The sequence below is a fragment of the Carassius auratus genome, chromosome 38, assembly GCF_003368295.1.
Source record: "Carassius auratus strain Wakin chromosome 38, ASM336829v1, whole genome shotgun sequence".
In the NCBI taxonomy this organism is placed as follows: domain Eukaryota; kingdom Metazoa; phylum Chordata; class Actinopteri; order Cypriniformes; family Cyprinidae; genus Carassius; species Carassius auratus.
The window spans coordinates 4,413,600-4,426,610 of NC_039280.1; the positions used below are offsets into that span (position 1 = coordinate 4,413,600).

Consider the following 13,011-nt stretch of genomic DNA (forward strand, 5'->3'; position numbering starts at 1 on the left):
GCTAGGCTGCCAGTTAAATAGGGTTTGTCAGATGATTAAGGAAATTTGGTGCCAGATTAACACCAATAACTGGAAGTGTTCTTTAAATTTGATGGGTGTTCTTTTTCAAACATTCCAAATAAGTTTTCCATACTGTGCTTCAGAACATATTTTATTCTTGCTAGTATAATAAAACTCAACCGTGACCTTGTAATTTAGGAAATTGCTTGTGTAAGTCACTGCTTCAGTCTTCAGTTGAAATCACATTCCTGGCCCCCCAGTACTCTAGGCCTGTAACTATGTTCTACCATTGATCCCTTAAAATGAAAGAAACTCAGTTTCTCCATTATATCTCAGTTTAGAATGACAAGTTATGTTTGGTCATTTTTTGGCGGATACTAAAGAAAATGTAAACAATGAAACTGTAAATTTAATCTGCAGTTCTTAATAAGTTAGGCTAAGTAATCATTCATTAAAATTTTAGAAAAAGTATTTACATTAAAACAAAGTATTTGGAAGATATGCAGACCTTATAATCGTATTCTGGACTTTTTTATGTTTCGCAATTTTCACATTTAATTAATCATATCATTTTTTTTTTTTATGTTATGTCAAAACGAGCATTTAGATTTAGCGATTAATCTTAATTTAATATTCACTTTATTGGAAGGCTATTCAGACACCTATAAAACAATGTGGAAACCTTTTCATTTTAGACACACCTAGGCTTACTAACTTGATTAGTAAACTAATTTATTACTAAAGTTTAATTGCTCAAATCATTCAACCTAAATATTAGTAACAGCAATGTTCCCTTGTAATTTATTAGTAAGTGACACTAATAAATAATAAAAATAAATTAATAACTCAATCCACAACTGATGCTACTCCCCACATATAATCCCCTAGTCACAGCATAACGTCATCTTAATGTGATGGGGATTATAAACAATGACCTGCTCACACCTCAGATCAATCACAAACACACAACTGTGTATGACTGCTCTCCACTGATACTTCTGCTGTTTTGCCCGAACACGACTAGAAACGCCATCAGTCAGCTGGCAAAGAGTCAGTTTGTCAAGGTGACCCAATAGCCCTGGACACTGGTATTTCCACTAAAGCAGGTGTTGGTGTCACTTTATTCTCAGTCATGTTTACCATAATCACTACCCCCATCTGACAGGCTAAACACACCCCTTTCTCTTCCAACCAGGGCTTGTGAAGCAAGTGACGTGCGTGTTTATAGCTGTCATTCTCTCGGCCTGGAGTACACTCAGCTCTGTTTTGACTGATTGGAGGAAAAAAATAGAGGAAAACACACCCATGAAACCCAATAGCTGCTACCTTTAATAACAAGTTAACACTTGTCACAAAAAAAGTATATTACACAATGTACCCCCATGTCTTTCCCAGCCAATGAGAAAAGAAGACATTTGAAGAATTAATCTTTGTTCATACAACGACAGGGTCAGCAGTTCTTTCACTGTATGAACAATAAAAGGTTTGGAATGGCATTAGTGAGAGTAAATGGTGACAGAATTATAATTTTTCAGTGATCCATCACTTTAAAACAATTGAGGCATATAATAATGCAGACAGGTTGCATACATATTTTTCCCTCCTTTTGCTGGATCCTTCTGTTTACACGGTCCATCCATACAGTACATCCACTAGATATGGCACCTAGTTCAAGACAGCTAAAGATGGGGTAAACCCATCACGCCAGTTTTGTACAGGTCCTTATCCTCCAACAGTCTGAATGTGACATGGTCACCATCTTCTTTTCACCCTGAGAGCAGTACTTACGCTAATACAGCGCTTAAAATAACCATGCATACACGTCCATGTGACACTCACAAAAGCATCCAGCACACTGTCATTGGGCCAGACACCTGTGATCATCAGAAATAAGAAGAGGGAAAGGTGAAGTCTTATACAGTCTTGTGTGTCTCATTTCTTACGGAAGAACTTCAGGTAAACCACCCCTGCCAAGATGGCCAGCTCCATGATGATAATGACTGATAGTAGCAGTTTGTTCGTCACCAGTCTGTAATGACAGGGAAGGAAGAGGTTTGACACAGTGTATTCTCAAAAAGATATTTGGAAACAATTCTAGTGATGTAAAATGTTTCATAATAGTGGAAGTCTTACCGTCTGGACATTGCGCGCAGGATTTTCCTGCTGCGGCTCAGGTTCTCACCAGTGTGAACCAACTGATGATGGAGTAAGAGAAGAGAAATTGGGAGGGTAAGAGGAGAGAAAGAGAAGAAGTGAATTAATTGTAGACATTTTGCTTGTGCAGTTTATTATCTGCTTGGGCACTGGTCTAAATATCTCTCCCTTACTCTGTCTCTGGTGCGGTCCAGTTGTTCTCTCTGTTCTCCAAGCTCCTCGATGATGTCTGTGCCAATCTGGTCGGTCTCTGCCGCAATCCGTTGACTTCGCTCAATACTCTTTGACGCATTATTTAGAGACTCTGTCCCCTGGATAAGCAAAGCACGCTGAGACTGCAGATGAGTCTGCAAAAACAAACAACAATTCAAAAATTAGTCACTGTTTAACTGAGACATACTCCGTTATAATACAAGTGTAAACCATATTCACTCATACCTACTGACATGAAATACAGTCATTACTTCAACAGAGCACAATTTTAAAAAAATTTGTTCAAATTTTTTATTGAATAGAAAGTGACAGTGACATGACAGTCAAAAAAAATTAGTCAGCAAGCAAGGGAGTGAAAATATGGTATAAAGCATTGGCATTTATCACGGAAAGAACTAGATCTGCACTACCAGGAACTTCTTATCTTTTCCAGCTTCAAAAAAATACATAGTACCTTCAAACCATTGACAAATACCTGGAGGTCTGGTGTACTTTCATAGAAATAAGATCTTCAATTTAGCTAATAATGACGAAAAGGCTGGTGCATCTAACTGACTAGAAGAAAACCAAGTCCAAACTTCTAAAGATTGCAATCAAGGCAGATATCAACCTTGACCTGACTTAATATTTTAGTCTAAAAATAGTTTTAATGTAAGTAACATTTTTACGATAAGACCTACCATAAAAACCAATATATTAATAGATTACAGCTGATTAAATAGAATACATTTATACAGCCATGTCTGTTTATAATCTACAAATATGTCTGTGTACATGTACATGTACATGTAAATGACATAGTGTAATTAAAAATATTTAACACATAATACAATATGATATAATAGTTATATAATGTGTCATTGTTCCTGGATCATTTACTTTATTCACAATGCATTATGGGATGAGTCTTTGTATTGTTGTTTGATTTCCAAATACCTTTTTGGCTTGGATTAAAATTATGTAATGCAGTTATTTATGTCAGTGCTGATTGATGTGGTTCAAAACTTGTCTTGTCTTGAATGTCTTTCTGAAGAAAGACGACAAAAAAATTCTAGGAAAAATATATAATACACTTCAGACTGACGAAAAAGTGAGCCCTAACGATAACTGACGGTTGCTCTTTTGACTGCCATTGAATGCCAAGTGTTCAAACACACACACACACCTCATACACAAAAAGACTCATAAATGTCCAATCGAAAAGAAGCATATTCTCTTCTTTTCAGGCCTTTCTGATGACCTTCACTTCCTCAGTTTCAAAGGGTTTAGAAACAGGACTCTTTGGACATAATGCATGACCTTGCTCAAGGGAACCTTGTGCGTACGCAACAGAGACACATCGCTCCATTCTAGTGCAACAGGCATCTTTGTTTGTAGAGTGGTGCTTTGTGTGTTTATGGTAAACCAGATGGATCGGTTTTAGATCCTAGGTAACCAGTTTTATTTTTTTGAATTACATAACACTGACACTAACTTTTGATCAATATACACAACTGTCAAATATTATCCTAATATTATAATCATTAGAAGCAAAAGTTGTAATATTTGTAATACGTTTGCAGTGTCTACTAAACTCAATACATTAAACAATATACTACCAGTCAAAGGTTTTTGAACAGTGAAAAAATGTAATTTATTCCTGTGATCAAAGCTAAATTTTCAGGATCATTAGTCCTTTAGTGTCACATGATCCTTCAGAAATCATTCTAATATGCTGATTTGCTTTATCTGAAATAAAAAGCTTTTGTAACATTATAAATTATCCCATTCAAACGCTTGGAGTCTGTTTAAATTATTAATTTCTATATAAAAAAATAATAATACTTTTATTTAGAAATTATGCTTTAAATTGATCAAAAGACATGCATAATGTTACAAAAGATTTCTATTTCAGATAAAAGCTGTTCTTCTAAACATTCTATTCATCAAAGGAACAACTGAAAAAAATCTAAACAGCTGTTTTCAACAACAATAATAAATGTTTTTTTGAGCAGCAAATCAGAATACTAGAATGATTTCTGAAGGATAATGGACTGGAGTAATGATGCTAGAAAAAAATATACATATACAAAATTTAAAACTTATTAACTTATATAATAATAAAGACTGACAGTTATTTTGAATGCACAATTTAAGACTCGCCTCAATCAAACAAAACTAAAAATCTACAATGTCTAATATGGGTTCACATCAGATTACAATCCCTAAGGAGTCTCAGTCGCTGTTATTAAACAGAGACTGGCATGTTAGCAACCAGATTCACTCACAACAGCATTACCTGGAGCCTGAGGTGAGCAGGCTGCTACTGTGAATCACGTAACTTGAGGAATGCAAGCAACTTTAAGGTGTGACATTAAAAAACACACATGGAAGATCTAAAGATGTCAACACGTCTATGTACTTCCTGTAGGAATACCTAGCTGTGGTGGTGCAAAAGGGGGGTCGTTATGTAGCCAGTTCTAGCTGGATGAGAACTAGATCCAACTTGAAAGATGTTGAACATTTCTAGAAATCATCATTGTGCAATAGAACAAGTCGTGACCAAGAAAGTGTAAATTTAGCTTGAAAACAAACACAACAAACACTTTAATTATGAAGAAGCAAGAAAGGAGACAAATTAAAGATGGGGAAATTTGTAGTAACACAAGTTTCTCATTTTATAAAGTTGTTCTCTGCTGTCTTTAAAGGGTCAGTACAACCAAAACAGAAAACTGTCATCGTTTGCTTAGCCTCAATGTATGAACTTCTTCCACCGTGAAGCATTTTGTTTTGCACAGAAAGTGTACACCCAAGTGTGTGTAATTCATAACAGAATTTTCATTATTGACTAGATAGATATACAGACAGAGAAATAGATAGATAGATAGATAGATAGATAACTACTCAACTCACACTCTGGTCATTCTGAGCGGCATAAATGCCTTGTCTGCCATCTCCAATGTGACTAGAAAACCCTGGTGTTGCTGAGAGGCGTATTTCTCTCTGCAATTTGGCCAGATCTCGTCGGTACAGTCGAATCTTTGTTGACATGGGGGTTCGGAAGGATGATGGAACACCAAACAGCTCCTGTTCCATGCCCTGAAGCTGTGAGAGACATCGCATATTCACTGTTGAACTCAGAAGAGGTGGTCAGTCGGTTCTCATGTTACTGTGTATCTACATACACTGTTGTTCAAAGATCTGAGGTCAAAAATATTTTTGCAAGAAGTCCGTTATGTTCACCCAATTCAGCATTTATTTGATAAGAAATGCAAAAATAAATCTAAATTCTTTGTTGCATTATAAATGACTTTGCTGTCCATTTTGAATTAATTTAAAGCATCCTTGCTGTTTAAAAGCATAAAAAAAAATGTTTAAATCTCATTGACTTTTGAACAGAATAGTGCGAGAAAGAATAATATGAATGAGCCGATGTCCTGTGTAATTGTTTTGTAGAGTTGCATATACTTACGTTTCACGTTTAAATAACAGTTATGTCATATACAATATAAAAGCAGTACAATGCAACAATAGTAACTTAAATGCGATTGATTCAAAACACTTCACACTGACTGGTTTGTATGTGTTGACAAGGCAGACTGTCACTGGTTGTCTGAAGCACTACTGCCACCTGGTGTCTAAATTCAATAGTACAATAGTCTATAATTCTTATTAAAACACAAATTGAATGCAAATCATTCAAAACCTTCACCTTCTCTGCCCCTCTCTGGTTGAATAAGCGGTCAACCTACACCCAATCTGCTGAGACCATCCAGTTTTGTTTCCTCATCTAGATTTCTAATAAACTTGGCATGATAAACTACTATGAATACAGTTATCTTTGTGATGAGTTTCTAGTTATGTTCCCTCATTTGATTGTCGCATTGGATAAAAGAGTCTGCAAATGTCCTTAAGGTTGTCCCAATTTAAAAGTATTTATTTTATACAACAGTTCTTTGTCAATGCCAAAATATTTTAATAACAGTATATCATGAAACTTACCCACCTTAACTACTGCTTAAAGCTAATAACAGCAGGCAAATCAAAAGTTATTTATTACATATACAGAGAGATAGAAAGAGGACGGACAACTAACTTACCACTTCTTCAGCCTCTGACACGCGCTCATCAAAGTCCCTGACAATCCTCTTCCTTTCCTCTGGACAACAAAAAAAGTAAATTAATCTCATTAATGTGTTAGTATTTACTTATATATATATATATATATATATACACACACTAATACTATAATAACACAATGCAGATTACACTGATAAAACTGGTTCACAATTTTGAATCTGTAGCCTTTTAAGACATAATAATAATCTTATACAGGCGCATCTCAATAAATTTGAATGTCTTGGAAAAGTTCATTTATTTCAATAATTCAAATCAAATTGTGAAACTCGTGTATTAAATAAATTCAAAGCACAAAGACTGAAGTAGTTTAAGTCTTTGGTTCTTTTAATTGTGATGATTTTGACTCACATTTAACAAAAACCCAAATTAGAATATGGTGACATGCCATCAGCTAATCAACTCAAAACACCTGCAAACGTTTCCTGAGCCTTCAAAATGGTCTCTCAGTTTGGTTCACTAGGCTACCCAATCATGTGGAAAACTGCTGATCTGATAGTTGTCCAAATGACAATCATTGACACCCTTCACAAGGAGGGTAAGCCACAAAAAATCATTACCAAAGAAGCTGGCTGTTCACAGAGTGCTATATCCAAGCATGTTTTTTGAAAACTAAAGTCACTGCACCCGTTTACCAAGAAATCTTGGAGCACTTCATGCTTTCTTCTGCTGAGCAGCTTTTTGAAGATGCTGATTTCATTTTCCAGCAGGATTTGGCATCTTCCCACACTGTCAAAAGCACCAAAAGTTGTATTAAATGACCATGATGTTGGTGTGCTTTACTGGCCAGCAAACTCACCAGACCTGAACCCCAGAGAGAATCTATGGGCTATTGTCAAGAGGAAAATGAGAAACAGAAAACCAAACAATGCAGATGAGCTAAAAGCCGCTGTCAAAGAAACCTGGGCTTCCAGATCACCTCAGCAGTGCCACAAACTGATCACCTCCATGCCATGCCCAGTTGAGGCAGTAATTAAAGCAAAAGGAGCCCCTACAAAGTATTAAGCACATGTACAGTAACAAGCTTTCCAGAAGGCCAACAATTCACTAAAATTGACCTAAACTTCTGTCGTTGTGCATTGCATTTATTTAATACACGAGTTTCACAATTTGAGTTGAATTCCTGAAATAAATGAACTCCTCCAAGACATTCAACTTTATTGAGATGCACCTGTCCTGTATATCAGTGTATGCACTCAACTGTCTGAATACTCTCTGTGAGCCCACAAGACGAACAATATAAACTTCTGAAAGGTCAAATCTTGCTGTCATGGTTGAGCTATAGGTATAGAGAGTTTATTTACCTCCCTGGCACCTCTGCGCTCGTTCAGGCATCAGCTTCAACTCTTCATATAGAGATCTGTACATGTCATGCAGCTTTTCGAACTCCTCGGAAGACATATTAGAGCGATTATATCGAAGCCTAAAACACAGAAACGGTGGTTCTCGAAGTAAATGAGAAGATAATAAAAGGAAAGCAGTTTGGCGTTTGTTGTTGTCTGTAAATAGTGAAAACAATCGGCTTTTCAAGAAACAAAATCGTCGGGACAGAAGCAGAAGCTTCCTCGTCGGACCTCGTGATTATAGGTGGCTTTGTTTTTGCCTAAAAACAAAAACAGAGGGAAAATTCCAATAATTTATTAAAAATATATATATACACCTACAACGCAGTTATATAATAATACGTATGTATATTACTTATACTTTAAGATACCTCATATTGCAAAATTTAACAAATGTATGGGACTGTTCAAAAGGGCAAACCTATGGACAGCTTGCGTTATACATACATTGTGGGATCTGTAGTTTATACCCAAATAAACAGGTTCTGGAAGAATGATCGGCCAAATTACACTTCAACTGAGTGACAGAGGAAAACGAGATCACATATCTGTAATTAACTTGCATAAACGACTTATAAGTAATATGGCTTTACTCAAATAAATAAATAATAGACGTTCATGTTAATTTTTTATGATTTTAGTTCCTGGATAACAAATTTTAGTTTCATTTTCAAGACACTTTATCGCCATTATTATCACACACACACACACCAGACATGTAAAAAAATAAATATTTAATAAATATAACAAAAATGTATTATTAGATATTAATGTAGTAACACAAATAATAATCTGAAAATAAAATAAATGTTAAACAAGAATGACATCCATGACATGGCGATCCATAGTATATTATTGTCAAGACCGTGTAAACTACAATCCCATCATTCCCTGGGATCACAGCTGTAGATGTGAGTGGGAGGCTGAACAGAGACAGACTGGAGTAAATGAGGCAGACTCATGATGCTTGTGCTCGTGGTTATTGCGGCTGGTTTAGGGCTGGTCGCGCTGATTTTAAGGTTGTTTTCTCCTCAAATCAGGTAAGCAATTCTGTCTTTTTTTGTCGAGAAAAATGTATGCTATTCATCATTCATTTAAAAAAAAAAACACTGCATGCATGCATACATTCAGTCAGGCAAGATTCATACATTCACAAGAGCATAAAGTGCAGAAAGGATTAAAACATTATGAGGTGAAAGACTACGACAGAAAACCCAGTCTATGGATGTAAAGAAAGCATTGCAGCCACTGATCTATAATATAGATATATTATATATATAGATCAGTGGTTGCAGCCACTGAAGCCTACAGCCCAGATAGTGTTAATCTGTTAATCGAACCCAACACGACATTTAAACAACAAGTAATACTATACATTTAACAAGATATTATTTATCAAGTGTAAAATGCGCTTGATGTTTGTCCCGTGGTGGGCCCGCCTCCACATGACATGAGCTGCTCTAGAAACCGACCAATAGAATAGCAGACTGGGCGGAGTCGCCCCGCCCATCTGCTTTAGGACGTGCGTCATTGGCTCCAGAGTTTTTGGTGAAAGCTTTGTGCGTGGGATGGATCCCTTGACAACTAGAAGTGTTGGCTGAATGTATATGATTGATTAGGGATGCCTGTTCTGAAATAATCAATCAATCAAACTGAACACACACACACACACACAAAAAAAAATTATTATACTACAATTATATAACTGTACTATATATACATACAACAACAAACATAGTACAGTTTACAAAATAATACAGTAATTTATAGTAACGTTACACGCATAGTACAGTTCTCAAAGTATATAGAAAGAGAGAGAACTGTAGAGAACATGGATGACAGAAGTTTCCAGGATGAGCTGTTAGTTAGATCATGTTTCAGATATTTCAACCCTGACTAACTGACCAATCAGACAGCCATGAAAAAAATTAGTATTTTCGCTTATTTTCAGCTCTTCTGTGATGCTCTTTATAATATATTTGAATGTCTGTGCAGAAAATATGCAGCAGGAGGAGTGTGCCCATCCACAGCCCAGTTAGATGGAAAAGTTGCCTTGATCACAGGCGCAAACTCAGGAATCGGGAAGGAAACGGCTTTGGATTTGGCCTCTCGAGGTCTGACTCTTCGATGTCTGTATTATATACCTTAAATCTTTAAAAATGGCCAGTGATACAATTTGAATAATTCAGTTCAAATTAGTGCTGTCAAACGATTAATCACGATTAATCGCATCCAAAATAAGTTTTTGTTTTGATAATATGTGTACTGTATATATTTTTTTGCATATATAAACACACACACATGCATGCATATATTTCAGAAAACAGTTTTTTATATTAAATATTTATATATAAATTATATCAATATAAAGATGTCTATTTAACTTTTTTTAATAATGTATATTTTATATAATGAATGTGTGTATTTATATATGCATAATAAATATAGACCAAACAAATGTATATAATGGAAACAAAAGCTTTTATTTTGGATGCAATTCATTATTTGAGAGCACTAGTTTAAATACACATTAACACTTCAGTTCTGCCTGCTGACAGGCGCACGTGTGATTCTGGCGTGTCGTGATGTGGAGAAGGGCGAAGAGGCGGCGACAGAGATCCGTACACGAGTGGGTGGAGCTAAAGTGGAGGTGAGGGAGCTGGACCTGGCTGACACCTGCTCCATACGAGCCTTCGCTCAGAGATTCCTGCAAGGTATTGCCTTAGGATATCCAGTGCAGTGCAACAACCAAGATACAGAAGTCCCAGATGTCCCAGATATGTGAGTTTTGTTTCTTCATTCAGAGGTTGATCACCTGCACATACTGGTCAATAATGCCGGAATCATGATGTGTCCTTATATGAAGACAGTCGATGGCTTTGAGATGCATATTGGGGTCAATCATCTGGGTAAGTTCAACTAATTCTTCTATTTATATTAATACATGTTAGCAAACCTGATTTTTTTTCACAAGCATTTGCTTTTCTTACTGTCAAAAACAAAACAGCACAGGCCTGTCAGGAATGATTTCAGGACAAGTCATAGTAATATCTGTCAGTTAATTGGCACATTTTATGCATTGTATTAAGAAAATCAGGAGATATGATAAAAACAAAATTCAGTGCATAAATATACAACGCTCTTCTGCACTTTTCATTCAGGCCACTTCCTGCTCACATACCTCCTCGTTGGTCTGCTAAAGCGTAGTGCTCCATCACGAATCGTGGTTGTTTCTTCACTGGCACATAATTTTGGCTGGATTCGATTCCATGACCTGCACAGTCAGGGCAGCTACAACAGCGGCCTTGCCTACTGCCAGAGCAAGCTGGCTAATATGCTTTTCACCCGTGAGCTAGCCCGCAGGCTCCACGGTGAATACTGCTGTACATCAAACAAGAATCTAAAAGAAAAGTGGAACCCCACCTTAAAGATGATGTCAGTTTGACTTGTCTTTCATCAGGGTCAAACGTGACCGTGAACTCTGTGCACCCGGGAACGGTGAGGTCAGAGCTCATGCGTCATTCTACTGCGATGTCGCTGCTGTTTGCGGTTTTCTCCATGTTCCTGAAGACCCCGAAGGAAGGAGCTCAGACGTCTGTCTACTGCGCCGTCGCCGAGGAGCTCCAATCAATCTCAGGCAAACATTTTAGGTACAGCACACTTTAGAATGGGTTACAGTTAAAAGGGATAGTTCACCCAAAAATTTACTCACTCTCATGTTGTTCCAAACCCATAAGACCTTTGTTTATCTTCAGAACACAAATTAAGATATTTTGGATGAAATCCGAGAGCTTTCTGGCCCTCCACACATAACACATCTGAAATGTAACCAGGCCTAGAAATGGAGCAAGGACATCAGTAAAATATTCCATGTGACATCAACACGTGACCTACAAGAATACTTTTTGTACGCAAAAATAATGACTTAATTCAGCAGTTCTTCTCCTCCTTATCCCATATCCAGTAGCATGCCGCCGTTTTGGAGTATCATATCATCAATCATATGCTTCCTTCCGATTCATTTAAATGCTGGCCTTGTTTACAATCATAGAAGAGCACGTGCATTTGTAGTGATTATCTGCTTTGAAGTTTGGAACAACATGAGGATGAGACAATTATGACAGAATTTTCATTTTGGGGTGAACATGAATGCATTCACTATATTGCAAGCTGATTAAAAATCTGTAGTTTCTTAGGTATTGACAGCTATTAAACCTCCCTCTCTCGGTCTCTCCCACACAGCGATTGTGCCCCTGCTTTTGTGGCCCCCCAGGGACGTAATGAGGAGACAGCACGGAAACTCTGGGATGTAAGCTGTGAATTACTAGGGATTGAGTGGGACTGAAATATTCATTTCACCTGCTTTATTCCTCTTGGTTTTTTTTTCTCCGTATTTTCAGTAATTAAGATTTATTTTGTCTTACTTTTTGTTTAATATAGTTGTCTACATTTTCTCCAGTCGCTAGCACAATCATGCCTTTGTGACATGCAGTTTGAGTTTCTTTGACTCTAGAACAAATCTGTGAAGAATTTTAAACTTAATGTTTTATTCTGTTTGTATTTTGAACACTGCTTTAACTCCCATCTCAGTATCGTCACATGAAGCTGCATATCTGAAGTCTTTTATACACATGTGCTTTAAAATGATGTGGTAATTTCATTACCAGAGATGAATGAATAAATATATACAGTAAAAAAAAAAAAAATTTTCCTTTCTTCTAAAATTATTAAAAATGAATTTTAAAAAATGTATTAAAAATAAGACTGATTAGACTGAAGTATTGTTTTGTATATATAATTATATTTGAATTACTTTTAATTATTTAATAATGTTAATAATCACCCTTCAGGAGACATTTGTTTGTGACTCTAATTGGATTCAGACACAAGTATATCCTTTTCTTTGGCAACATTGCTATAACAGTCTTATTGATTTTAGTACATCATAGACATTGTAAACAGACGTAGTTCCTTAAAGGAATTGTCTTCCTAAAATTTTGAGTTCTGTCATAATTTACTCACCCTCATGTCATTCCAAACCTGTATGACTTCCTTTCGTCTCTGGAACATTAAAATAAGATTTTAAAGATGAAAGGTTTGGAATAATATGAAGATAAGTAAATGACATGACAATTTTAATTTTGGGTTAAAATATCCCTTTAACATGTCCCTAAAATAGTAGTAA

At 36.2% G+C, this 13,011-nt stretch overlaps 2 protein-coding genes across 2 annotated transcripts; one reads left to right on the plus strand and one right to left on the minus strand.

The window, feature by feature from the left end:
- Window positions 1-1,306: 1,306 nt before the first annotated feature.
- Window positions 1,307-8,081, minus strand: LOC113056708 (vesicle transport through interaction with t-SNAREs homolog 1B). The gene is made up of 6 exons (XM_026223527.1): window positions 7,788-8,081; window positions 6,447-6,505; window positions 5,260-5,451; window positions 2,328-2,501; window positions 2,134-2,195; window positions 1,307-2,029 (listed from the first exon to the last, which is right to left on the minus strand). The coding sequence occupies exons 1-6, from the start codon at window positions 7,882-7,884 to the stop codon at window positions 1,933-1,935; spliced, it is 681 nt and encodes a 226-aa protein (XP_026079312.1). The 5' UTR covers window positions 7,885-8,081; the 3' UTR covers window positions 1,307-1,932.
- A 629-nt stretch (window positions 8,082-8,710) lies between these two features.
- LOC113056711 (retinol dehydrogenase 11-like) lies at window positions 8,711-12,540 on the plus strand. Its single transcript, XM_026223532.1, has 7 exons — window positions 8,711-8,866; window positions 9,822-9,940; window positions 10,385-10,540; window positions 10,631-10,735; window positions 10,988-11,197; window positions 11,287-11,476; window positions 12,069-12,540. The coding sequence occupies exons 1-7, from the start codon at window positions 8,787-8,789 to the stop codon at window positions 12,169-12,171; spliced, it is 963 nt and encodes a 320-aa protein (XP_026079317.1). The 5' UTR covers window positions 8,711-8,786; the 3' UTR covers window positions 12,172-12,540.
- The last annotated feature ends 471 nt before the right edge of the window (window positions 12,541-13,011 follow it).

What these genes read in the sequence shown, in the direction of transcription:
- LOC113056708 (XM_026223527.1), bottom strand. Translation starts at nt 7,884, where the DNA reads ATGTCTTCCGAGGAGTTCGAAAAGCTGCATGACATGTACAGATCTCTA. An exon ending in AGCGCAGAGGTGCCAGGGAG is followed by an intron (nt 6,506 to 7,787) that starts GTAAATAAACTC and finishes TTTGTTGTCCAG; the next exon opens with AGGAAAGGAAGAGGATTGTC. An exon ending in TGTCAGAGGCTGAAGAAGTG is followed by an intron (nt 5,452 to 6,446) that starts GTAAGTTAGTTG and finishes TGTCTCTCACAG; the next exon opens with CTTCAGGGCATGGAACAGGA.
- LOC113056711 (XM_026223532.1), top strand. Translation starts at nt 8,787, where the DNA reads ATGATGCTTGTGCTCGTGGTTATTGCGGCTGGTTTAGGGCTGGTCGCG. An exon ending in TTTGGATTTGGCCTCTCGAG is followed by an intron (nt 9,941 to 10,384) that starts GTCTGACTCTTC and finishes GCCTGCTGACAG; the next exon opens with GCGCACGTGTGATTCTGGCG. An exon ending in CGCTCAGAGATTCCTGCAAG is followed by an intron (nt 10,541 to 10,630) that starts GTATTGCCTTAG and finishes TTCTTCATTCAG; the next exon opens with AGGTTGATCACCTGCACATA.